The 24,251-nt window shown below is 40.6% G+C and overlaps 1 protein-coding gene across 15 annotated transcripts in view; it reads left to right on the top strand.

Annotated features, from left to right (window-relative positions):
• The window catches only part of shank3a (SH3 and multiple ankyrin repeat domains 3a), a 229,440-nt gene that overhangs the window by 185,148 nt on the left and 20,041 nt on the right, over positions 1 to 24,251 (top strand). For all 15 annotated transcript variants that reach the window (XR_014124032.1, XR_004775895.2, XM_081715340.1 and 12 more), the window contains 3 exons: positions 10,700 to 10,813; positions 20,661 to 20,736; positions 24,053 to 24,135. Coding sequence is in view for 13 of the 15 variants with exons in the window: in XM_081715340.1 (XP_081571466.1) it covers positions 10,700 to 10,813; positions 20,661 to 20,736; positions 24,053 to 24,135 (273 nt within the window). In the remaining 2 variants the exon portion in view is untranslated. The remainder of the gene's footprint in view (positions 1 to 10,699; positions 10,814 to 20,660; positions 20,737 to 24,052; positions 24,136 to 24,251) is intronic.

Here is a 24,251-nt window from a genome sequence, read left to right as displayed (position 1 = left end):
GCAAGATTGATTATGCCCAACATTCCTAATTAAATTAGGGGCATTTTCAAGCATTTTACTTCATATACATGCAGTTTATAGCTGCAAAAATACCATTTGTGAGATCTTGGTGTGGGATTATATCAGTTCCCTCTTTTTTACCGATGCTTGTGTGTTAGCAGCACTCCCTGGTGGACAATTTTCAGTGAATTTTCAGTGAACTAAACATGAGTAATTAGGTTTATTAAGTGTTTTTATGTCATTGAGCAAGTCATTCTTACTAAATGTTATGATTGTTAGTGAATATTTTTGAATGTAGTGATTATATACTGTATGATAACCTGTGTCACCTATCTATGAGGGGAAAGGGTTGAACAGTTCACTACAAGTATCTTTGCATGCTCAGAGGAGAGCAGTAAACAGTTCACTTGCTAAGTATCTGTGTAAAAGCCTGAGTTAAAGTGCCACTCTGTGAAGTGTCAAATACGACAGAATGCCAAATCTAGGAAAGGTCTAAATGTTGGGGTGGGGTGGGGTGGGGTGGGGGGGGGTTTAGGTAACTCTGCATTCATAATCAGTTAAATGATGGCATGAGGCACCTATCACACTCTTTTAGTCACCAGCTGAATGGTAACCCATCAGGACACTCACACACATACCCCTGCTTTTAGGCACAGAGGAATACAGTCTCATGGCCCAGGGTCCCTGAGCTGTTAGCTGCACATTAATTCACTCTCCTCAGTGGAGTGTCAGTGGGTGTGAGTGTGCATTTTCATCAAAAATGTGTTTATTCAGCCATCAACATGCCTGTAACAAATCCATAGCTGAATAATGTAATTTCTTACCTTAATTGTAGCTGGGGGGTGCATGTATGTGTGTATTAAGAACATGTTGTTCACCATGCTGACTTGTGATTCAGACATGATAAAGGGCACATGTGAGGAGATTGAAGAGTCAGTCATTAACTGAACAGTAAGTGCAGAGACATGCACATTCCTTTGAGTAAAACTTTGTATTATTTATCATCCTAACTATTGTTGATATTCTTCAGCACATTAGCTGTGTATTAATCAATAGTTTCCCCAGAAGCTGTTATCAGACACTTCCATGTTCTGAAATAGGGAATACATCCTGGGTTACAAAGTACAGAAAAAATCAGAACAGATCACAATCATAACTCTGTTGGTTACTAATTACACTCCTCAGGCACTGATTGGAAGGGAAGGGTACATATGTGTGTGTGTGTGTGTGTGTGTGTGTGTGTGTCTGAGAGAAAGAGAGAGAGAGGGGGAGAGAGAGAGGGAGAGAGTAAGAGACATGAGTATGCGGCAGAAGGGGTGGTGAAGCAGTTAGGCACACGGGGAGTCGCTGAGGTATGAACTATAAAACATCCACGCCAGGCTATTTCAGGCTACACCCCTAAGGCAGAGAGAGAGAGGGAGGGACAGAGAGGAAGGGAGGGACAGATGCACAGACAGTCATAGACGACGGGGATTCCTCTGAATCAAAAGCAGTATCTCCACCCTAGCAGAAAGTATTGCTTTTAATATAATTCCTGACTAAATCTCCCTTTGCTTTCATGCTTCTCTCTCTCTCTCTCTGTCACTCTCTCTCATTCTCTCTCTCACTCACTGTCTCTCATTATCTCTCACTCTCTCATTATCTCTCTCTCTCTCTTTTTCACCCCTTTCCCCTTCTCTCTCATTCCAGGCTCAGCATACCAATGAGAAAGGGACTGCACCACTGCACTCTTCCTCCCCAAGAGTCGTGACTCTCTTTTCCTTCCCTCTCATGTTCATTCTGCCTTTTGCTGCACTTGTTTAAGGCTTCCTTTTTATCTCCTACTCTTCCTGTTACACTTCCCCTTTACTCCCTGTTCATACCGTCTCTTCTACCATCATCTCTCCAGTGCAGTACTGACCCTTGCTGCATTCTACACTCAGCATCATTCATAGTTGTGAGTCACTTTCAGGCTTGTAAACTAAAGTAACATTCCTCACATATCGGATTTTACAGCAAACTACAATTCCCATCTTCCCACCTGAGACCCAGGCCAGGTTTCCATGGTTTCATAATGAATCTCTTCGGAGAGTGATATGTAAAGTGAGTTTGAAAATGTGGATTACTATCAATAAAGCACAGCACTGTAGTATAAGTAAACTGTGTGTGTGTTTGTGTGTGTGTGTATGTGTGTGTGTGTGAGGGGGGTCTAGTTACTGAATTAAGGAAGTGAGTTTAATGGAATGCACTGCACAGATAACAGCGGAGTCAGCACTCTGCTGCCACCCACCACAATCCAGACATGAGACAGCTTCTCCTCTCTCTTTCCCCAAGGCCAACTACCTCCCACCCCACCCAACTCTAACCCCACTGCTGTGTTTGTCTTACCCAGGGTCCTCCCTCTGAGTGTGTTATGTGTTTGAAATCTAATGCCACATGTAGAAATATAAAGGACTATTACATGAACCAGTGTGCTCAGGGACCATGGTACTGCATAGCCATACATTAGAGTACTTCTGTAAACAGACCTAATGCAATTCTGTTCTTACCACTTCTGTTTAAATATTACACACAGATGTATTTATATGTATACATGTATGTGTGTGTTGGACAGAACTACCTTGTTTGCACCATCACATGTAAAATATTTGATTTATTTCTTATTATTCCTATGATCACTCATCTTTTTCTGCCCATATCTTCCTGCCACATAAGCAGAAATACTGAAGGGGAGAGAGAGGGAGAGAAGGATTGTTGTGCCCTTACATTTGTAAGCTTGTGTGTGGATGGATGTCGGTGTGTGTAAGTTGGCGTGGTTGTGTATGTAGGTTTGAGTGTGGGGGTGGGTGTTGGGGTGGGTAGGTGTGGATATATAGGGATGGGAGAGTATGTTTGAGGGTTTATAGGTGGGTGTGGGGTATGGGTGTGGGTATATGGAGTTTGGATGTGTAGATGGGTATAGGTGGGTGGATAGGTGTGTAGATGGGTGTGGGTGTGGTGGAAAGGGCCCTGTTCTCTATGGGTATTAACCTGTTTGAGTCTCCTGCTGAGTACCAAACAACGCTTATCATACTCTGCTCTTGTTACAAGGTGTGTGTGTGTGTGTGTGTGTGAGTGCATATATACTTTTATGTGCAGGAATTCTGCAATTGATAAACATTGGACTGTATGACATTGAAGTATTGAATTTTGGAAATGCCCTGGTGATATTGTTGGTGAAGGGATGATAAACATATCAAGAGAGCTGCATGACTCAACAAGATGAGCTAAATGCAGATAGAATGCTACAGTGACAAATTATTTTACCGTGTTCCTTCACACTCAGTTCTCTGGACTCTCCATGGCAACCCCTGGCAGCGATGGGTACTGGCCAGTGTCAATCCAGGACAACTTGCTGCTCCAAGCAAGATGCAGACCTAGACCATGCAACCTGCCAACCTACCACCTATTGTCTTAGACATCTCTGCCCCCAGGGCTGAATGCACCTGAACCTTCATCTGCACATGCCCTAATTGTGTGGCATCTCTGTTTCCATTAGCCCCATGCTGCTGATCTACAGTTCTACCCCTTTCAGATTGAGTGGCAACAAATGCTAAAAGGAAACTTAAATAACTCTGGGAGTCTGTCATTCCACACTGAGCCCCTTATTATATGCACTTCTTTTAGAAAGTGTTGCACTGATGTCTGATTCATTTCCCTTTGGGTTTGGGTCTGCAAATACATAATGGACAAGAGAGAGGTGTCTTAGCATTTGTTTACCACAAACACCTGGATTTTGTCCAGTGAGACAACCGAATCATAACTATTTCCCCGTTCTTCAGTCATCTTTTATGGCATTCCAGATAAGAAAAGAATGGCACAAGAGAGTCTTGCTGTGATAAGACAAGAAAACTGCCATGAGAATGTAAGTGAGGCATATTCCTTTTTCCACAGTTTCACTGGAAGAATGCAAGGGAAAAATAAAAGCCAGGAGTCTTATGAATAGGGCACAGGTGCAGGACAGTGGTGGGAGGAGAGTCCTCTGCAGGGTTCGGTTAAACACACAGTGAAAGGTTTCCTCTCCCTCAGACACTGCTGTGTCTGAGAAACAGCTGGAAAATGCTGTTTAGCGTACTTTTGTACCGTTACGCTGAGATATTTGAAGTGAGACCAGTATTGTGCTGTAACTCTTCTGGAATCACATTTCCAGTTTATTGCTTTCTCTTAGTGTATTCCATTTGGAAATGGCTTTTTGATGAATGTGTGTATTGCAGGGCAAAAACAATCTGGAACACACACAGGTAATAGAACTCAAGGAATAGATGGCACCAGCTGAGACTTTTCAGTGCTTTAGAAAGTGATGCATTCCCTTTACTTGTACAAGGAGCACATAATCATAAGCTTTCATTATTGCCTAGAAAAATTCCCCTGCTACATAGCCTGTTACTGTACTGACATATAGAATAGTCTTCTGAGTGTACAAATTAAGAGCTGCTTGAGATTAACCATCAGCAATGAGTTTTACCCCAAAGGTCACTGAGTTTGACTTGTAGAGCTCTTTCTTTGATGGCTGATTTTAACACCATGGAGCTTTTGGGGAACTGGGCTCAGGGCTTTTTAAGATGAAGCATGAGGTATTTTTTCATGCAGATTCAACCCCCCAAACAGACACATTTTAGATGTTTGGCACATTTATTGCAGGGAGCAGTGTATTATATGGCGGCAGGGAGACAGGCCCAACCTGGCTTGAAACGAATTACAATGGAGTATGATTGATGTGAAATACCAGCCAACCAGCTGTTCCTTCATTCAGCTTAAACTTTATTACGCAAATCTAGTTAAAAAGAAGAGTGACACACATGCATGTACTTCTTAAGTATGCTGACAATGTTGATAGCTTGACAGACAGTACGGGGGCAGTGATGTTACGTATAGGTATAAATACACTTCAGAAGTGTGCGCATACATGCATATGCACACACACATACACGCATGCGTACACACATGCAATTTTGACAAATTGGTTTGTGGGGAAAAAAGCAGAGTAAGATTCAGCCTCTCAGTTTTTCCCACATTTCAGCCAAGCCCTAATGGAACAGAATCTCTGTGAGCTAAAATACTCCCTATTTCTCATTTTCCTTCTTCCTCTCCCCCTCCCACTCTCCATCTCCCGTTTTGTTATGTCTGTCTCTCACTTTATAACACTTCCTCATTCGTTCTCACTCCCGCTCTCTCCTTTCACTCTCTCACTCTTTTTCATCTCCCTGGCTAAGTGCTTTTTCAGCACTGCTCATATCATTTGTCCTAGTCATATCATATGAACAATATTTCTAAACAGCAGCCTTCAGAATATTCTGAACAATATCTTAAACTATGTCACACCTCTGGAGTTAATTTCAATTATTAAAGCAAAACTCTTTAGTACTCTTTTTAATCAGTTGGTATTAATTTCACATGTTTTGTTTTGGCGTATATATATATATATATATATATATATATATATATATATATATATGTATGTGTGTGTGTGTGTGTATATATATATGTGTGTGTGTGTGTGTGTGTGTGTGTGTGTGTGTGTGTGTGTGTGTGTGTGTGTGTGTGTGTGTGTGTATGGAAGGCAAGACTAAGGGTCAAGAATGATGCTCAAAACACTTTCTTATATTTATGTATCTGAATGACCAATCTAAGATCATGTGGGAATTCCATATACAGACTGAACAAAATGGTATTGGCCAAACAACCAGACATAGTAGTGGTGGATAACTAGCAGAAGAGGGTGTGACAGATGTAGCAATCCCAAGAGATAGCAACATCAGGAACAAGGAACACGAGAAGCTTTAGAAATACCCAGGGCTGAAAGAAGAGCTGGAAAAGATGTGGAGGGTGAAGGCAACAATGGTTCCCGTGGTAATTGGAACTCTAGGAGCTGTGACCTGAAAACTGGGAGAATGGCTCCAGCAGATCCCAGGAACAAAATCTGAGATCTCCATACAGAAGGGTCCTGGGAACAGCTAAGATACAGGACCCTCAAACTACCTTGGGTCCTGTATCTTAGCTGGACCCTCAAGCTCCCAGGCCTCTGGTAGAGGTCACAGGTGAGGGGGGAATTTTTTATATGTGTAAAGAATATATAATGACATGCATGTAAATGACCACACTAGCTAATAATGTACAGTACATCATATAATGACTATTTATCTTAGCAAAGTATTGCTGTACAATGACCAATACATTTTATTAAAAAACAACATAACATTTTAAGTGTACAAATGAAACATTTAACACAGGGAAATTTTAGAAGCAAAAAAATGCATCATGAGAATAAATAAGAAAGTTTGTTTTATGTTTAAACAAAATAAACATTATATATATATCTTATTACCACAGTTATTGCATTCCAGTGGCATCTGATCTCCCCTGTTCACTGTGAGACTACTGATGCAGAGTGTGTCCTGTGTCACTATGTTTGAGCACATCTGCGTATGTTGTCAAATCATACAAACATAACATGTGACAGGCTTAGCTCAGCTCCTTTAGCACCTTCAGTGCACACTGCTCTATAATAATGCCTCCTCTGTTGCAAGCTTGGCCTGGGTTGCTGGGTGACAGGTGGGCACTGATTCTTGGAGTTTGGACAGTGTTTTTCCCATGGTGCTGTTTGGCCATTGCAAATGTATGCCAGTTTCCAATACACCACCCCTGCCCAGGCACAAACCAGGACCGGAGACATCCATCAGGCATCACTCTGGTTTCCTACTCAAATAAGCACACACACACACACACACACACACACACACACACAAGCTTATTGGATTCTAAGACTTCTATGCTGGAATTTCACGTATTTCCACAACCTCACATCCCTGCTAGAAATAATGTAAACGAAGCCTGTTAGAAGTGCTAGAGCCCTGTGGGCAGGCTACAGTTCAAGTGGGATGGATGGCTTCTGCAGTAGATGTGAAGTGAGTTTCTCGCTGTCAGTCACAATGAAGAATAGTTCCTGTAGCCACTCATCCATGCAGCAATAAAAAAAAGGTATGTCTCAGCAACTGGAGTGTGTCAGAGAGGAGTCATACTGATGAGGGGTGGTTGTTTGGATCTTGTCTCTATGCCCTGCTGTGCACTAGGTCAGTGGTCTCCAGCCATAGTCATATGGAGCCTTTTGTTTATGTCTTACTGTCCAAATTACTTTTTAGCAGAACCTGCAGAGAGAACGCAATTATAGATGAACCCAACTAACAGCAAATTCACAGCCATTCTAACTTAAAAGTGGAATGAATGTAATAATCAAATGACTATCCTGCAGGCTAGATTACCTCCTAAAGCCAATTCATTTTACATGCAGAATGTCATATCCCTTGATTAAAACTTGGGTCATAATTGGTTGCATTTAGATGAAAAATTAACAATCATCATATGGTAGTGGAGGAGCAAAAGTGGCTGTAAGACAGAGAGTTTGTTGTTGAATATTTTTGAGGAAGTTTGTATTTGTGTTTATAGTTATGTTTATCGGGGTCATTGGCATAGTCTCTACTGGTAGTTGATAATATATGGAGAAAACAGCAGAAATAAAAAACATTTTTAAAGTACAGAGCTGCACTATATTGACAAAAATATATGTAATTGCACATGAATGTGATTCATGAAAATTCTGCAGAAACATTACTCATGGTCGTCTGCGGATGATTATAGGCTTATGCTGCAGCAGTGTACAGTGGTGTGAAAAAGTGTTTGCCCCTTCCTGATATCTTATTTTTTTGCATGTTTGTCACACTTGTTTCAGTTCATCAAACAAATGTAAATATTAAACACAGAAAACATGAGTAAACACAAAATGCAGTTTTTAAATGAAGCTTTTTATTAATAATGGAAAAAAATCCAAACCTACATGGCCCTGTGTGAAAAAGTGATTGCCCCCTAAACCTAATAACTGGTTGGGCCACCCTTAGCAGTAACAACTGCAATCATGTGTTTGCAATAAGTAAAGCAATGAGTCTTTTACAGCGCTGTGGAGGAATTTTGGCCCACTCATCTTTGCAGAATTGTTGTAATTTGGCCACATTGGAGGGTTTTCAAGCATGAACCGCCTTTTTAAGGTCATGCCACAGCATCTCAATCAGATTCGGGTCAGGACTTTGACTATGCCACTCCAAAGTCTTCATTTTGTTTTTCTTAAGCCATTCAGAGGTGGACTTGTGGGTGTGTTTTGGATCATTGTCCTGCTGCAGAACCAAAGTGCGCTTCATCTTGAGGTCACGAACAGATGGCCAGATATTCTCCTTCAGGATTTTTTGGTAGACAGCAGAATTCATGGTTCCATTTACCACAGCAAGTCTTCCAGGTCCTAAAGCAGCAAAACGGCCCCAGACCATCACATTACCACCGCCATATTTACTGTTGGCATGATGTTCCTTTTCTGAAATGCTGTGTTATTTTTATGCCAGATGTAATGGGACATACACCTTCCAAAAAGTTAAACTTTTGTCTCGTCAGTCCACAGAGTATTTTCCCCAAATTCTTGGGAATCATCAAGATGCTTTCTGGCAAAACTGAAATGACCCTTTATGTTATTTTTGCTCAATGGTGGCTTTCATCTTGGAACTGGGCCATTTTTGCCCAGTCTCATTCTTATGGTGGAGTCATGAACACTGACCTTGCAAGGCCTGCAGTTCTTTGGATGTCGTTGTGGGGTCTTTTGTGACCTCTTGGATGAGTCGTCGCTGCGCTCTTGGGGTAATTTTCGTCAGCCGGCCACTCCTGGGAAGGTTCACCACTGTTCCATGTTTTCACCATTTGTGGATAATGGCTCTCACTGTGGTTCGCTGGAGTCTCAAAGCTTTAGAAATGGCTTTATAACCTTTTCCAGACTGATGGAGCTCAATTACTTTGTATTTCATTTGTTCCTGAATTTCTTTGGATGGCAGCATGATGTCTAGCTTTTGAGGATCTTTTGGTCTACTTCACCTTGTAAGGCAGGTCATATTTAAGTGATTTCTTGGTTGAGAACAGCTGTGGTAGTAATCAGGCCTGGGTGTGGCTTGAGAAATTGAACTTTCCAAAGATGTGATAAACCACAGTTAATTTATGTTTTAACAGGGAGGGCAATCATTTTTTCACACAGGGCCATGTAGGTTTGGATTTTTTTCCCCTTAATAATAAAAACCTTCATTTAGAAACTGCATTTTGTGTTTGTTTGTGTTATCTTTGTCTAATATTTAAATTTGTTTGATGATCTGAAACATTTAAGTGTGACAAACATGCAAAAAAATAAGATATCAGGAAGGAGGGAAACACTTTTTCACACCACTGTAGAAATTTGTGATTTCCTCTTTACAGATTATTTTACAGCCTTTTCCTCTGGTGTTGTATTACAGAATCTACCACTGTAATACAGATTAACAAAAAAAGAGTGAAACAGAGCAAATCTCAGGGGGTGCTGCATATATGTGTGTGTATTGTTGTGTGTAGATGCATGTGTGTGAGAGAGAGTCAGAGTTATTGAGTTGCTCTCCATAAGGGAAAAGAGAAGACATTCAATGAAGGGCTGTGACTCCTCTTGCAGCTACTCAATGGACAGCCCGACACTCCTCACTACATTTGTGACCAACAATGCTCCACTATGCACACAAAGGCACTAAAGATGCAAAGAGATAAAGAAAACAGAATATAAAAAAACAGTCGTGGATTGTTGCATGCAAAGCTTGTACATTGCATTGTGTAAATTAAGAGAATTACTGATCTAAGCATTAGGTTTGCTGTGAAATGAATGAATGAAACTCAAATTCTGTTTTCCATGACGAAAACTGCACACCTCTCCTTTGATAAACATTTAAATATATACACATGCATCCATGAACATGCACATTTATGCCCTCATACCTTAAAACTGTGGTATCCTAGCAACTACAACGCTGAAGGATAGCAAGTGAGTATGTGTGTGTGTGTGTGTGTGTGTGTGTGTGTGTGTGTGTGTGTGTGTGTGTGTGTGTGTGTTTGGTTTGTGTGTTTTGTCCACTTCAGTGTTTTGCCATTCTCACACAGTATTCTTAAGATTAAATTGTTTATTGTCCTTGTGCCTATTTCTATTGATTTACATTCACCCCAAAGTGAATTATTCCCATGTGAATGAATCTTTATAACTACCTTATACTTGTTTTTTTTTAATAGCTATACTATGATTATTGTTAATGAAAGCATGGGCACTAAAATATGACACTCTCTCACTCACTCTCTCCTTCCATCCACCTCTCTCTCCTTCTCTCACTCTCACCCTCTGGATCATCTTCACGATCCACTCTACATTCACACTGTTCTTACACACATCTATGTCAAGGCCACTCATAATACTAAACTGAGCAGCTATTAGTTGAAGTTGTTAACACTTCAGCCACTGCAATTCTTCTCTCTCTCTCTCTCTCTCTCTCTCTCTCTCTCTATCTCTCTCTCTCTCTCTCTCTTCACTCTCTTTCTCTCTCTCTCCTCTCCCTCTCACTCTCTCACTCTCTCTTTCTCTCTCTCTCTCTCTCTCTTACTCTCTTTCTCTCTCTCTCTCTCTCACTCTCTTTCTCTCTCTCTCTCTCTCTCTCCCTCTCTCTCTCTCCCCTCTCACTCTCTCTCTCTCTCTCTCTCTCTCTCTCTCTCCCCCTCTCACTCTCTCTCTCTCCCCCCCCCCTCTCTCTCTCTCTCTCTCTCTCTCTCTCTCTCTCTCTCTCTCTCTCTCTCTCTCTCTCTCTCTCAGTGTTGAGTATAGGAGAGGGGGGGTTCTGGGAAGGCACTGTGAAAGGGAGGACTGGCTGGTTCCCTGCAGACTGTGTGGAGGAGGTGCAGATGAGACAGTATGACCCTCGACTAGGTAAGTACTAAAACACACACACCGCTCACATTTTTATACAGACTGCAGAACAAGGGCATTCCTGTTGGCACCACACACAGTCCTCAGTAAATGTCTTGTTTTGCATGTATCCCACCACTCTCCACTGACTGCATTAAATATCTCATTTAAATGTAATCTGTGCAAGATAGATGAAGCATTCTAAAACTTTTCGCCAGTAACAGCACTAAAAAGTCACCCGTACCATCACTCACATAAAGAGCCTCTGTTAAGAGGAGGTTAAAAGGTTAAGCATTACCCTTGAGCTTTTGAAAACTTATACTTGAAAGATTTAATGATTTTAGGAAACAATCTCTTCAGTGTGCGATATTTCGATAGATTCAGTTTCAAGTGAATTAGAAAAGAACAGGGAAGAAGGTGTGTGTAACATAGCAATAGCCCAGCAGTCTGAACAATGCTTAATTGTAATTGCTCTCATTATTCCTTTTAGAAACATTTTCTTATTATTATGCCACACACACACACACACACACACGCACACACACACACACACACACACACACACACACACCACAAGTGATATGGAGGTCAAAATTTCCATCCCCACATCTGCTCAACCTGGTTTTAAGTCATAATTAATGGAGAAACCCAGACTTAAAACCAACCAAGAAACACTTTTTTCAAAGTCAATTTTTTTTTCAAATGCATTCTCTCAGGCCATATCATACTGTACATCTCTGAATAGACATTGTTCACTCAAAGGCTTTGATAAAAATTAAAAAAAAATAGACCTTGATGTGAAATATGTTATGTGCCTTTTTCATAAGCACGGCAACATAAACATAAATAAAAATTGTTGTAATTGCTTATTAGTTTATTATTCATAATTCCCAAAGTACAGGTTTTGTCCTGTATTTATTATGTGACACCAAGTATTTTCAGTTCTCATTTAAGCACTGTTTTCTTTGGACAGTTCCCTTATTTCATCACTGTAGACAGTACTTCAGTTCTAAGCTTTAATTCAGTAAGCATCTGTTTCAGAACCTTGGACAGCACCATGTATTCGTCTGTCTCTGCATTTTTGTCTGTTTGTGACTGCATATTTGTGCATGTATCTTATGACAACAAAAGAAAGCTCTTTGACAGTGAAGGCAATACGTTTCGCCTCAGTGAAGCGTGGAAGACCATCCTGTTTACAATTAACTTACCCAGACAAGGCCTCCTGCATGATTCTGTGTGCATGTGCTGGTAGTCTAATTCTTTGTAGTGAGTTCCGTACTAGCTCACAACAGCTCACACACATACACCCTCTTCTTTTCAGTCTCTACATCCATCTATTTTCTCTCTAGTTGATCTTTTGTCTGTAGCAGCCATTAGTTGTTTTTTTTTTAGTCGAGGTACTGTATTGCTGTGTGTGACAACTGTGATAGACAAAGGAGGGAATCCATGGGGCATGTCTGGAATTAATACATTTGTGCTTCACTGTAAGGGACCATACAAACCTGCATGCCAATGCACTGCAGGGAATTCTTCATCTCTCTCTCTCACTTTCTCTCTCTCTCACTCTTTTTGCTCCCACTTCTTACTGGATGACTCATTCATCTATGATTCATCCAAATACAGGCTGTTCTATTTTTAGCCTCATTTAGGTTTTTAGTTACAGGAACTCCCTTTCTTGCTGTACCTCTCTATATTTGTTCTATTTGTTCCTTTTCCTTTCTGTTTTGCTCTATTGCTCTTTTATACTTTCTCTCTCTCTCTCTCTCTGTTATTCACTCTCCTGCTCTTTCTTAGGCTCTTTTGCCCTTTAACTCTAAATTTCAGATTCACTTTAATGGGTTTTATTGGAATGACTGCTTAACACACAGTATTGCCGAAACAATTACAAAATGATCAGCAACGCAATAACAATGTGTATAACAACATCTCAATAATATGTAACAAGAATAATTTCTGTTTATCGTCTGTTTGTAAGTTGGTGTCCATATTATAATTATCCATGCATATACATATACACAAATTCCAGAAACAATGCACCAAACATAAACCCAGAAACAGGCACCATCATTTGACATAAGAACATGGCTAATCATGTAGAATCATGTAGAACCATGGATGACTAGATACATTTGAAAAATGTTAATTGCTGTCTGTTGGCTGAAGAGCGCCTACTAATATTGTGCTAACTGGGTGAAATGTATAGGTATACATGTTATTTCACTGAAGTTCCTTCTGTCTGAATTTTTTCACAGTGAAGATTAGACTGCCCCACTACCTCAGCCTCACCTCTCAAAGTGACTTTACTTTTACTTTATCTCTTTGTGTAGCCGAGATCTCTTTTGTTTCTGCCTTTTACTATGGCTAGCTTTTGGCTACTGGGCCCTGTACTTGTTTAAGACCTGATGGTTTCATATCTGGTAGTTAGATAATGATAGTGTTTGGATGTCTGTGTTTGAATATTCCAAATATGTTATTTCTCTATATATGATAATGTGATTTATTTTCAATAGGGTTCAGCTTGCAGTGCTGGACTGAGGCTGTTCTCTTTTAGGGGTTAGTGGGCCTCAAAACCAGCTTGCAGAAATCTTTTTGGTATTTGATTTAAGAGGGATCATTTCTGAATATGTTAAATATGTGGATATCAACGTAATTCGGGTCTGCATACACTTGTTTTTCCTTTTCTTGGAACATTTTTAGAATATTCTCAGAATCCTACATGCAAGGATTCTGTGAGATTCTTGTCTGGTCTTGCTTGTTGAATGAACCCCATTCCTCTAGAGAGTGCAGTAGGCATAACAGAAAGGAAGAGAGAAAAAGAGAGAGAGAGAGTGTGTGGGGGGGGCTGTGTGTGTGTGTGTGTGTGTGTGTGTGTGTGTGTGTGTGTGTGTGTGTGTGTGTGTGAGAGAGAGAGAAAGAGAGAGAGTGTGTGTGGGGGTGGGGGTGGGGCTGTGTGTGTGTGTGTGTGTGTGTGTGAGAGAGAGAGAGTGTGTGTGTGTGTGGGGGGGTGTGAGAGAGAGAGAGAGAGAGAGAGAGAGAGAGAGAGAGTGTGTGTGTGTGTGTGAGAGAGAGAGAGTGTGTGTGTGTGAGAGAGAGAGAGAGAGAGAGAGAGAGAGAGAGTGTGTGTGTGTGTGTGTGTGAGAGAGAGAGAGTGTGTGTGTGTGAGAGAGAGAGAGAGAGAGAGAGAGAGTGTGTGTGTGTGTGTGAGAGAGAGAGAGTGTGTGTGTGTGAGAGAGAGAGAGAGAGAGAGAGAGTGTGTGTGTGTGTGTGTGTGTGAGAGAGAGAGAGTGTGTGTGTGTGTGAGAGAGAGAGAGAGAGAGAGAGAGTGTGTGTGTGTGTGTGAGAGAGAGAGAGTGTGTGTGTGTGAGAGAGAGAGAGAGAGAGAGAGAGAGTGTGTGTGTGTGTGTGTGTGTGAGAGAGAGAGAGAGTCCCCCAGTGTCTCCCCTGCCTTTTTGTTAATATTGTAACCTTTTTTGCAGCTGCTAGTTTGACTACTTTGGTGTACATGTATGTTCTTGCAAATGTGTGTGTGCTGTTCTGATAGCATATAAGATACTTTACATATACATATAAGAATCTTTCTCTCTCCCTTTCTCTCTCTCTCTCTCTCTCACACACACACACACACACACACACACTCCTCCTTAACTACTCTCTTTTTATGTCAGATGGGTTTTAGTTAGTAAATGCTCTATCTTTGATTTTGTGCCTGTCTTATGGGTAATGAATCCAGAGTACTTAGCCTAAAATGAGTTAGAAAGTCCTTTGTGTCACCTTTCTCTCTCTCTCTCTCTCTCTCTCTCTCTCTCTCTCTCTCTCTCTCTCTCTTTCACTCCATATCTCTCTCTTTCTCTGTGTGTGTGTGTGTGTGTGTGTGTGTGTGTGTGTGTGTGTGTGTGTTTGTGAAGTGCCAGGTGTGTTTAGTGAGTAGTATGGAGGTCTGCCAAATGAACCCAACTTAGAATGAGATTGAAAGGAGCATAATGTGGAGAGCACAGAGGTGCCAGAGAGATTCTCTCACCCATACAGTGCAGCAGGCTTCCTGCTACGTAATTACTTTGTTAAAAGTGCAAATCAAGCTTTCAAAAATGCACTTGTATTAAATTATTAAAGTACTTCTGCTGGATTGTATAAATAAAGCTGAGGAAAAAATGTATAACTTAAAAGATAATTGTAAATCTCTGACTTGTCAGTGCTAATTATGATCATTTAGGGAATGATTCAGTGTATCATGCTATTTTAGTGTTCAAAACACAAAAATATCACTCAAGGGACTCTTTCTATTTATAGTAGAATAATGGTTATAAAATAATTACACCTTTAACATATATTAATTGAGATTGCTAGTGCTAGACCCTGAGCTAGTCTCAGTGGTGTTCATTATTCATGGTTTTTCAAGGTTCATATCTTAAATGTACTATCTCGTTAAAAACACACAAATTTCCTGTTTGCTGATAACACATGAAAACATGTAACATGTGCACGTGCATACATTCACATGCACATGTACACACACACACACACACACACACACACACACACACACACACACACACACACACATACAGACACATGCACACACACACAAATACACACACACAAATACACACACACTCACACACAGACACACACACACACACACAAACACAGACACACACACGCAGGCACACATAGATACACACACACACACACACACAGAAACACACAGACCCACACACTCACACACACACACACACACACACACACATTAGCACTGGCCTGGTGTTTGTGGTTATGCTTGGGGAGCTATATTACAAAGGCAGCAGCAGGTGGGAAAGAGCAGTAGTGGCACTCAGCTGTTTGTGCTATTAATAGTAATGTAGTTCAGAACTGCCCACTGTACTCTGTACACCCCCATCAGAGCCACTCTGCCATCATCTCTCTCTCTCTATCTCTCTCTCTAGCTAGCTAGCTGGCTATCTATCTAGCTATCTATCATCTCATTAGCTTTCTCTTTTTCTCTTCTTTAGTGGAGGTTTTGGTGCTTTCACTGAAACAACAGTGAATAATTGCACTCTGATACACCGCTCTCTTTATATGACATCCCATCTGACTGGGGCTGCTTTTACACAAAGACAAAATTAGAGGTCAGTATAATATAATGTCACAAGTTTATTTTATATTAGATCTTGGCATTCATAAATGTGTGGTAATGACTAAGCTTGTTATTTCCTTAGTTTGTAAACAGATTGCCCACACTGGGTATCACAAAAAGTTTTCATTTCGTTTCCATTTGAAAGGATGGCTGTTCAGTTCTGCATGAGGGATAATGGCTTGACAGACAGAGAGCAGGTCAGAGCAGTGGATTGAAGAGCATGGCGTGAGCTGGGGGAAAGTGCTCTGGGGCACTGGACTGCATTATTTAACCTGGGATTGCCAAGAGTAAGACAAACTCTAAACATGTTGTATTTTGGGTATATTTTCTAACCACCAGTTATTGCAGTATTAGTACAAACTTAGGCCATTTATGACATGAGCGAATCTGGAGTTAGTGGAGTGGACTGGTCTCTCAGAACTATAACGTTCTATGAACCTAAATGTTAAGACCATTGAAAATAAAAGGTGCATAGAAGATATTCTGGCTTTTGTGACTTTCTGCTCTGTTTTTCTCCTTTTCCACCACTTTATCTCACAGCCTGGAGATTAAAAGCATTTGACAAATTACTGATTCCTGCACATTGACAGTAAAGAAGGCAAGTGAAATAATTTGTGACACTATAGCCTAGCCAATTACTTGGTCATTCTGGTATGCAATAACATTAGAGACTCCTTGAGTCTGTATGGTACTGTCACAAATAAATACCCATTTAGACCAGTGAACAGATCAATGTAACTAATGCTGTTTCCTGAAAAATTAATCTGTTACTCTTTCTATCTTATCATAAAATAAGATGTGCAGTTTTTTGTTTTTTTTCTTGGAGAAATAACCACATTTCAATTTTCATCTCTTCCTTATGGGAGAGAAAGAGTATTTGTCTATTGTCCTTAGTACCACTACTCCAAGGTCCCACCTTCATTATACCACTTTTATTACTTAGGGAAAATGGCAATCTCACAGCGAGAAACAGACAAGTGTAGGCTCTGAATCCACCTGGCCAATCCAACCCAGCATCCTGCCTCAAAAGTGGGATAACCCAACCCAGGGCAGCCAGGGGCCAGAGAAAGACATGCAGACAGAGAGGAGGGGGGGGAGAAGTTAAGTAGAAGTGAAGTATGGAGCGAGAGCTAGAGAAGACATATGGAGAGAGGAAGGGGGTGACGCAGAAATCACATCAGTATCGGCTCCAAGTCATAACGGTCTTATCAACCACATGGAGAAAAAGCAACCCCCACACCCACCCCTCTGACCTATTTACTACAGCCTGTGTGTGAGAGAATGAGTGTGTCTGTGATCTTTTTACTTGCGTAATGGAGACATCCCTATGATGACAGGAGACTGTTTGGAGCTTGGTAGTATCCATGTGGAAGATGGCTTTTGTTTTTAAAAGTCAAAAAGATTGTTTTCCTTTAATCATAGAGACAAGTTTGTATGTAGGCAATAACGTGAACCCCTAGTAATATGTGCATGTGGGATACAGTTTAATAATGTTCATGCGTGGATATTTTTTTTGTTATAATTCTATATCAAACTTGTTTTGTTCTGTTCTGTCCATTATAGTGGATCTGCAGAGACATTTTGCATAGGGTTGAAGCAATACAAGGAATGTGTTGAAATAAAACTCGGTTGAAGGAAAAACTGAGGTGACACTCGCTAAAAATCTATCGTACACACATGAAAACACATACATACACACACAGCTGTTCAGCAAGGGGGAGGAAGATTGAAGTGAGATAAGGAAGGAACTGGGAGTTAAGCAGATATGTCAGTCGTTGGGATTGAAACAAGAGACATGGGATTTTGTCCTTCTGCCAAGGGCACCAAGCCCAGCCTCAGCCCCAGTACGAGCAGAGCTCAGTGGGCATGTTCACAGCGAGAGGTCCAATGCGCACATATGGACACCATATTTGCAGGCTATTGGAGACATTCAGCTCCTCTTTGTTTAACTATTAATGGTCTACTTGTCTTTACTGGTATATGAGAATCTAGGCAGTTACTCGGTCAGACAGTCTCTATGAAGTGTGTACTTGCAATATTGAGTATTTAAGGACACGTTTATTAGGCTGATGTGTGTTTATCATTATGTGAATTAAAGCTGTCTAAGTGTGGACCAGCAACTCATATGGTGATAATGGCTACCCTTCATATGATCATAAAGTCTTAGAAACATGATGCTGAGTTTCAGTACCTACTGGCAGGCATTACTTCTCTATTGGCTGTCGATGTTATGCTCAACCACTTAGTGTGAATTTTAATAAAAATCTGAATTCTTGCCAGATACTTCTTCATAATTTAATAAGCCTGTAAAGCTGCTTTGATTTCTAGATCAGCTCAGACTGAAGTCTGCCAGATCCATCTGCAGCACCCTGGCTGTTCTAGTAATGTCACACTTGCTCAGAGGCTCACTAGAGTCCATGCACCTCTTATCTGAGGAGTGGTTATGACTTGTGAGCTGTTTCTTATGTGTGCTGCTGCTGTGAAATGCCTGGAAAGCAGGAACACTCAGACATGTCATGGTGCTCAACCCAGCACTGCAATGTTTTACGAATGGATCCTATTCCTGAGTAGTGCATAAAAGGAGCTCCCGAGTTCTCCAAAGCATGCTTTAGTGTCTTATATAGTGGGATTGGGCCTTCCTGTGTGCAAATTCAGAGTGACATATTGCACATGCTTAGCACAATTTCTTATACTCATGTTCAGACTATGGGAAGGGTGAGAGGGTCACTACTAAAATGTGGAAGTTAAATGTTTTGCTAGAGTGCACAGTGTTGGTAGCAGATAGAGTTCTGAGAGATGTGACGCTAAAAAGTTTTATGTTCTTCTCCGAGGTATCAGCAACAGTTTAAAGCAGGTGTGGACTTTGTAGACTTTCCACTGTAAAGTAGGTGTATGTGATTAGTGTTTATGTATCATATAAATATAAAAGTTAGAAGGTGGGTTTACTAAAACAGTTCATCTTGGCCTTTGGTTTTCTGTGAATTTGTTTCTTCTTCAAAGGAGAGGATGACATTTTAGGGACGTTTTCCTCCAGTATGGTAAAAATGATTGTTGTGGGTAGGGCCTTACTGTTATGATTTGAATTGGGATGTTGAAGGCTTTAAGTTTGTTCTTGAATCCTGGTTGCTAATAGAGTGTTTGTGAAATAACAGATAAGCTTTCCTGTGATGCTATGTAATGATTCAACTTTCTGCATGCTTTTTTACCTTGTACCTTTGTGTTGAAAGTAAGTCTTGATTTATATGCTCGTGAATGAGGAATAGTGTTTGTGTGTGTGTGTGTGTGTGTGTGTGTGTGTGTGTGTGTGTGTGTGTGTGTGTGTGTGTGTGTGTGTGTGTGTGTGTGTGTGTGTAAATACCTGCGTATTTGTCTTTGGGCCTAAATCATGACTGTTTTTTGCCATCTGGTGTGAACGAGTCGCAGCTGTGCTGAAGAAACTCGTAATCTCAGTCCTTAATCCTGAGACTGCCACTTATCCCTCAGATTAAGTATGACAGCAGTTGCCAAAAAGATTCAAATAAAGTGAGAATGCAGTATAATTAATGAATATACAAAACTCATCCAGGTATATACACTATTTGTATGATCCTCTTATGTTGACTGATAAATGTACTGTATATTAGGATATATCTTAGGGAAAGCACACCCCACCCCTCTACCTCTCCCCTACTGAAGATGATGAATGGCTGTATTACTTTTGCTTAGGATACAGATGGGAAGAGGATGCACATATGCACACACATTACTTTGCCTAAATGCTTATCTGTGAATTCCCCTATGTATAGTCCTCCAACTGCTCATGGGTGAAGGATTGGGTATGTCTAGAATCACAATCTGCTGCAATCCCATAAATGCACACACAAAAACACACAATCCTCTATACACTCTCTCTCTCTCACTTTCTCTTACTCTTTCTCTCCTCCTCTCTCTCTCTCCTGATCTGATTTTTTTGCCTCTCGTCATTAAAATGCTAATGTATGCCCCACCTTCTCACCTCTGCAGTGACAGAGATCACATTACAGTCTGTAGAGGCCTGAACTGACAATTTTTATTAAATAATTTTATTATTAATGGATATAGAGATAAAATATTTGTGTTTTTTAGAGGTGTTGGATCATCTGTGTTTTTTTGTTTGTTAGTTTTCAATGAGACACAACTAAAATTTTACTTTAGGTGTGTGATATATAGAAAATGGATAAGACAAGTAATGCATCGTCCTTTCAATATCAAATGAATATTCATTAATATGATGCTTTGGCAGTTTTGTACCTGTTATAGTCATGCCAATGGAAATTGAGCTGAATAACCACTTATTTGCAAATGAGTCTCTTGGCACAACGGATATGTGTGCTGGCTTGTGAGAGTCACACCTAAAAGAGTGTATATATTTTTGTATGTGGGGGTGCGGTGGTGGGGAGGGTGTGTGGGTGTTGGTGTGTGTAGTCAGCAGATTGTCCTTCAGTGAGGGAGCAGTGCATCGATTTCCAACCCGAAGTCCAATCACATAAATCTAGCAAGACTTGCGACACCAGCCTTATTAACCAGACTTGCTGCTTGAGGATTAATGAGCCAATTCTCTCTCTTATGCACACACACACACACACCACACACACATCTGCATAAATACTGATTGAAAGACAAGATTGCACACACCTGCACATTCAAAATGGGCTGTTAATCTAATATTTAAGGTATCATTTATATAATATAAAAATTTGTTTTGTAATTTTCTTACAGAAACAAGAGAGGATCGTACTAAGAGGCTTTTCAGACACTACACTGTGGGCTCTTATGACAACTTTACCTCTTATAGGTAGGTTGACAGGTGTGGGTGTGGTTGTGGGTATGTGTGCGTGTGTGTGTGTAAGTGTACGTACTAGCATATATGCATGTGCAGTGTGTATAATGAACCTGTGCTTGATATGGATACCATTGGTGAAGCTCTGTTTGATATATGAGAATCTGGCTTTTGCCTTAAGCTTCTTCTGCCATCTTGAGGTTGGAGGGAGTTATTACATAAGTTTAATTCTCTTATACTGTCTATGCCTGAATTGTCACGTCTTTGTTAGTTGCCCAGCCATAACAGTGTTTGCACCTCTAAGAGAGGCCCAGTCATCACACCAGAAAAACTTACTTCTTTTAATTTAGAAACAGTGCAGAGATCTAATGTGAAAATCATTATAAAGACACAAAATATCTTCAGCCGTCAAACAAGTGGTCATCATCACCATGTCAAAAGAACTAGTGAAGAAGTAACTTTGAGTGAAGTGTGAAGAGGTGAGAAGGACAGAGTCATTTAGGTAGAAATGTGCAAGGACAGGATTAATGACTGGAGTCTTTCTGTCAAACTGCGGGTCTCCACTCTATCCGTCTTCCTTCACCCGGGCAGCCCGACTCCAGCAAAAAGTGACTGAGGCTACCGGTGAGCTGAGCTCCCTCCTCAGTGCCACTCACATCACTCTGGAATGACACCCCTTAACACTGGTTCACTTAACATAACAGTGAAGACCCTTACATGGTTTAGTGTCTATTAGGTTCTCCACCCAAATAATATGTGGTCAACAGTGGTGCTGCAGTCAAAAACTATTGAGTGAAGAACAGAATAGAGGTTGCTAACAAATTGTAACAAGGCAAAAATCTGCAAAACATCTACAAAATGCGATAGGTATACTCAATAAAGTTGCCGATGAGATGGAAGGTTGCCGATGTAGATGAAAGGTAAGCATGTCTAATAAACTGAGTGGTGAGTATATATCAGTAGAAAAATACTGACGTATGAGATCAATGATGAACATTGGTCAGTATATCGGTTGACCTATAGTTTGGTGTTGAGAAAGGTTTCCTATGATTGAGGAGGAATGCATCACACTTTGACCCATTATCGTGTCAAATTTTAACACACCACTTAATAAATGTTAGTGATGGTAATAATGAAGGAAAATGAAAGGACCAGTCAGCTTTATGCAAATTGGATCATGCAAACTAGCTCCCTCAAGCTTTTCTTCATTTTTAGATGCATTACCTTTACCTGTGTGAAGTATTAATTAAAAGTTCTTGTTAAACAGAATGAATCTTGCTATTCTTCTTAAGCTCATGCTTTATAATGGACTGTGAAGAGATGATAAACTTCCAAACAACACAGCAATAATCCAAAAAGGTCATCTCAGCTCAGCTGAATTCATATAAACCACCTTTCTCAGGATTGTGTGGATAATTCATTACATTCTCAATAGATTACTCAATAATATTGCCCTTAAGGTAGATAAGATCGACCATTTCAGCTATGATGTCTACTACTGTCTGATCCCTTAGGCCTATTTATTTACAATTATTATTAAAAAATTAAATTTACAAACTGTTATTAATTTATTATTAAACCCATTTACATTAACTAGTATAAACTGAAAAATACACTAATACACTGTCTCTACTCAGTGGGTTGTGGTCATTGCCTCACTGAAAAGGGTAAGGTAGCTAAGGCCCAGCTATGATCTCAACTGTCATGCTAAGCTTGTCTGATCTTCTATAGAAAATCACGCCTTAGTCTTGTTAACCTGAGGTACTAATGCAATAGAATCATCAGTAATTGATCTAATTGATTCTTCACTGCCCAATTATGTTCTTGTTACTCCTAATGCATCAGTGATGAGCACCCGACAGAGAGAGAGAGAGAGAGAGAGGCAGACAGGGACACAGAGAGAGAGTGAGACAGAGAGAGAGAGAGAGAGGGAGAATGAGAGAGAGACAGAGAGAGCAACAGAGAAAGAGAGAGCGGGAGAACAAGAGAGGGGGTCCAGTTGGGGGTGGGGGGGAGTGCATTATTTTAATTCTCCACGACAAAGACAGCAGTCAGACTCTGATCACAGCAGAACTGCCCTCAGCATGCAGGCTGTATGGCCTCTGGGCATTCCCTTTACATGCACTGCTGTGTGCTACAGTCCTGCACTAGCTTGACACAGACAGCAAACAGGCAGCCACAGGGCCTTAGCCTAGCAGTAAACTATGTCAAGTGGTCTGTTACAGAGACTATTATTTATAGTATTTGTTAAACTTCTAGTGAAATCATACTCTGTGCTGTGTTTTAAATTTTCAGTTTAATATTATGGCTCGCATGTTAGCATTTATTTATTTGGGGTTTTGGGAAAGGACTGGTACAGGTGTCACATATGGTAATATTGTATTGTAGCCTAATAGGTACTGTAATATACTCCTTTTTACAGTAACTTTATAACATTGACGGCACTAATGTAGATTTTAGGTGATTGAATTTTTTTGTTGTTAAAAATAAACTTATTTTAAAATAGCTATTGAAGATATTAATTGGATATCAAATATCTGAAAGGGCAGTGACTTGTGACTATAGGTGAGAGTTGTTTGAGTGATGTGAGGTCTTGCTCATGTTGATACTCATGACAGAGACTCTGCTCACATGAGTGACTCAGAGCTAAGGACAGACCTGTCTCTGCTGAGAACACTAATGGATCCTGCTAAGGCTTCTCCACACAACCAGACAGATGGCTACTGATGGAGTTTAGGGGCATGGGCTCGGTCTGTGTGTGTGTGTGTGTGTGTGTGTGTGTGTGTGTGTGTGTGTGTGTGTGTTGGAGAAGTGGGAGGGGGAGAGAACCCTTACAATTTTATGTCTCATCAGGCTGAACTCATATTGTGCCATGCTTTAGTCTTTAACCTCAGCTTTGCTCCATGTTACAGAGAGAGAGAGAGATAGAGAGAGAGAGAGAGAGAGAGAGAGAGAGAGAGAGAGATGAATGCTTATCTTTCTGTTCTTCATTTAATAGCAAAAAATGGATGACATTAGCATTTTATCCAATCTCTTAATGCTTTAATAGAGGCTGCTGTGGAATAGTGCAGAGAGAACTCCCACCTGCGCTCTTTTTCTTATGCTCTTTTTCTTTTTTGATTGGCTTGTCAGCAGAAGGAGTTTTTTTCTTTTTCTTCTCCTTCTTTTTTTTTTTTTTTTTTTGTTTTGTTTTGTTTTGTCTGAGAAAGTGGAGCAGAGTACCTTCCCAGTGCACCCACGCAGGCCTGCTTACTGTGGCCAGTCAGGGGCACTCCTGCCTGGGCATGGTGCAAGAGTCTGACCTGCCTGCTCCCCTCTCTCCCATACCTAGTGATTACATCATTGAGGAGAAGGATGCTGTGCTGCAGAAGAAAGAAAATGAGGGCTTTGGTTTTGTCCTGCGAGGAGCCAAAGGTAAGCTAGACCAATTTAAAATCAACTCTTTGGTAAGTGTTAATGCAATGGAGAGCGATAAAAACAACCTGGCAGTGCACAGAAAAGGGCATCACATCCGGAACACTATATGAGAT

Source organism: Electrophorus electricus, chromosome 6 (genome assembly GCF_041902795.1).
Source record: "Electrophorus electricus isolate QZ-2024a chromosome 6, ASM4190279v1, whole genome shotgun sequence".
NCBI lineage: Eukaryota > Metazoa > Chordata > Actinopteri > Gymnotiformes > Gymnotidae > Electrophorus > Electrophorus electricus.
This window is presented reverse-complemented; position numbering and strand designations above follow the sequence as displayed.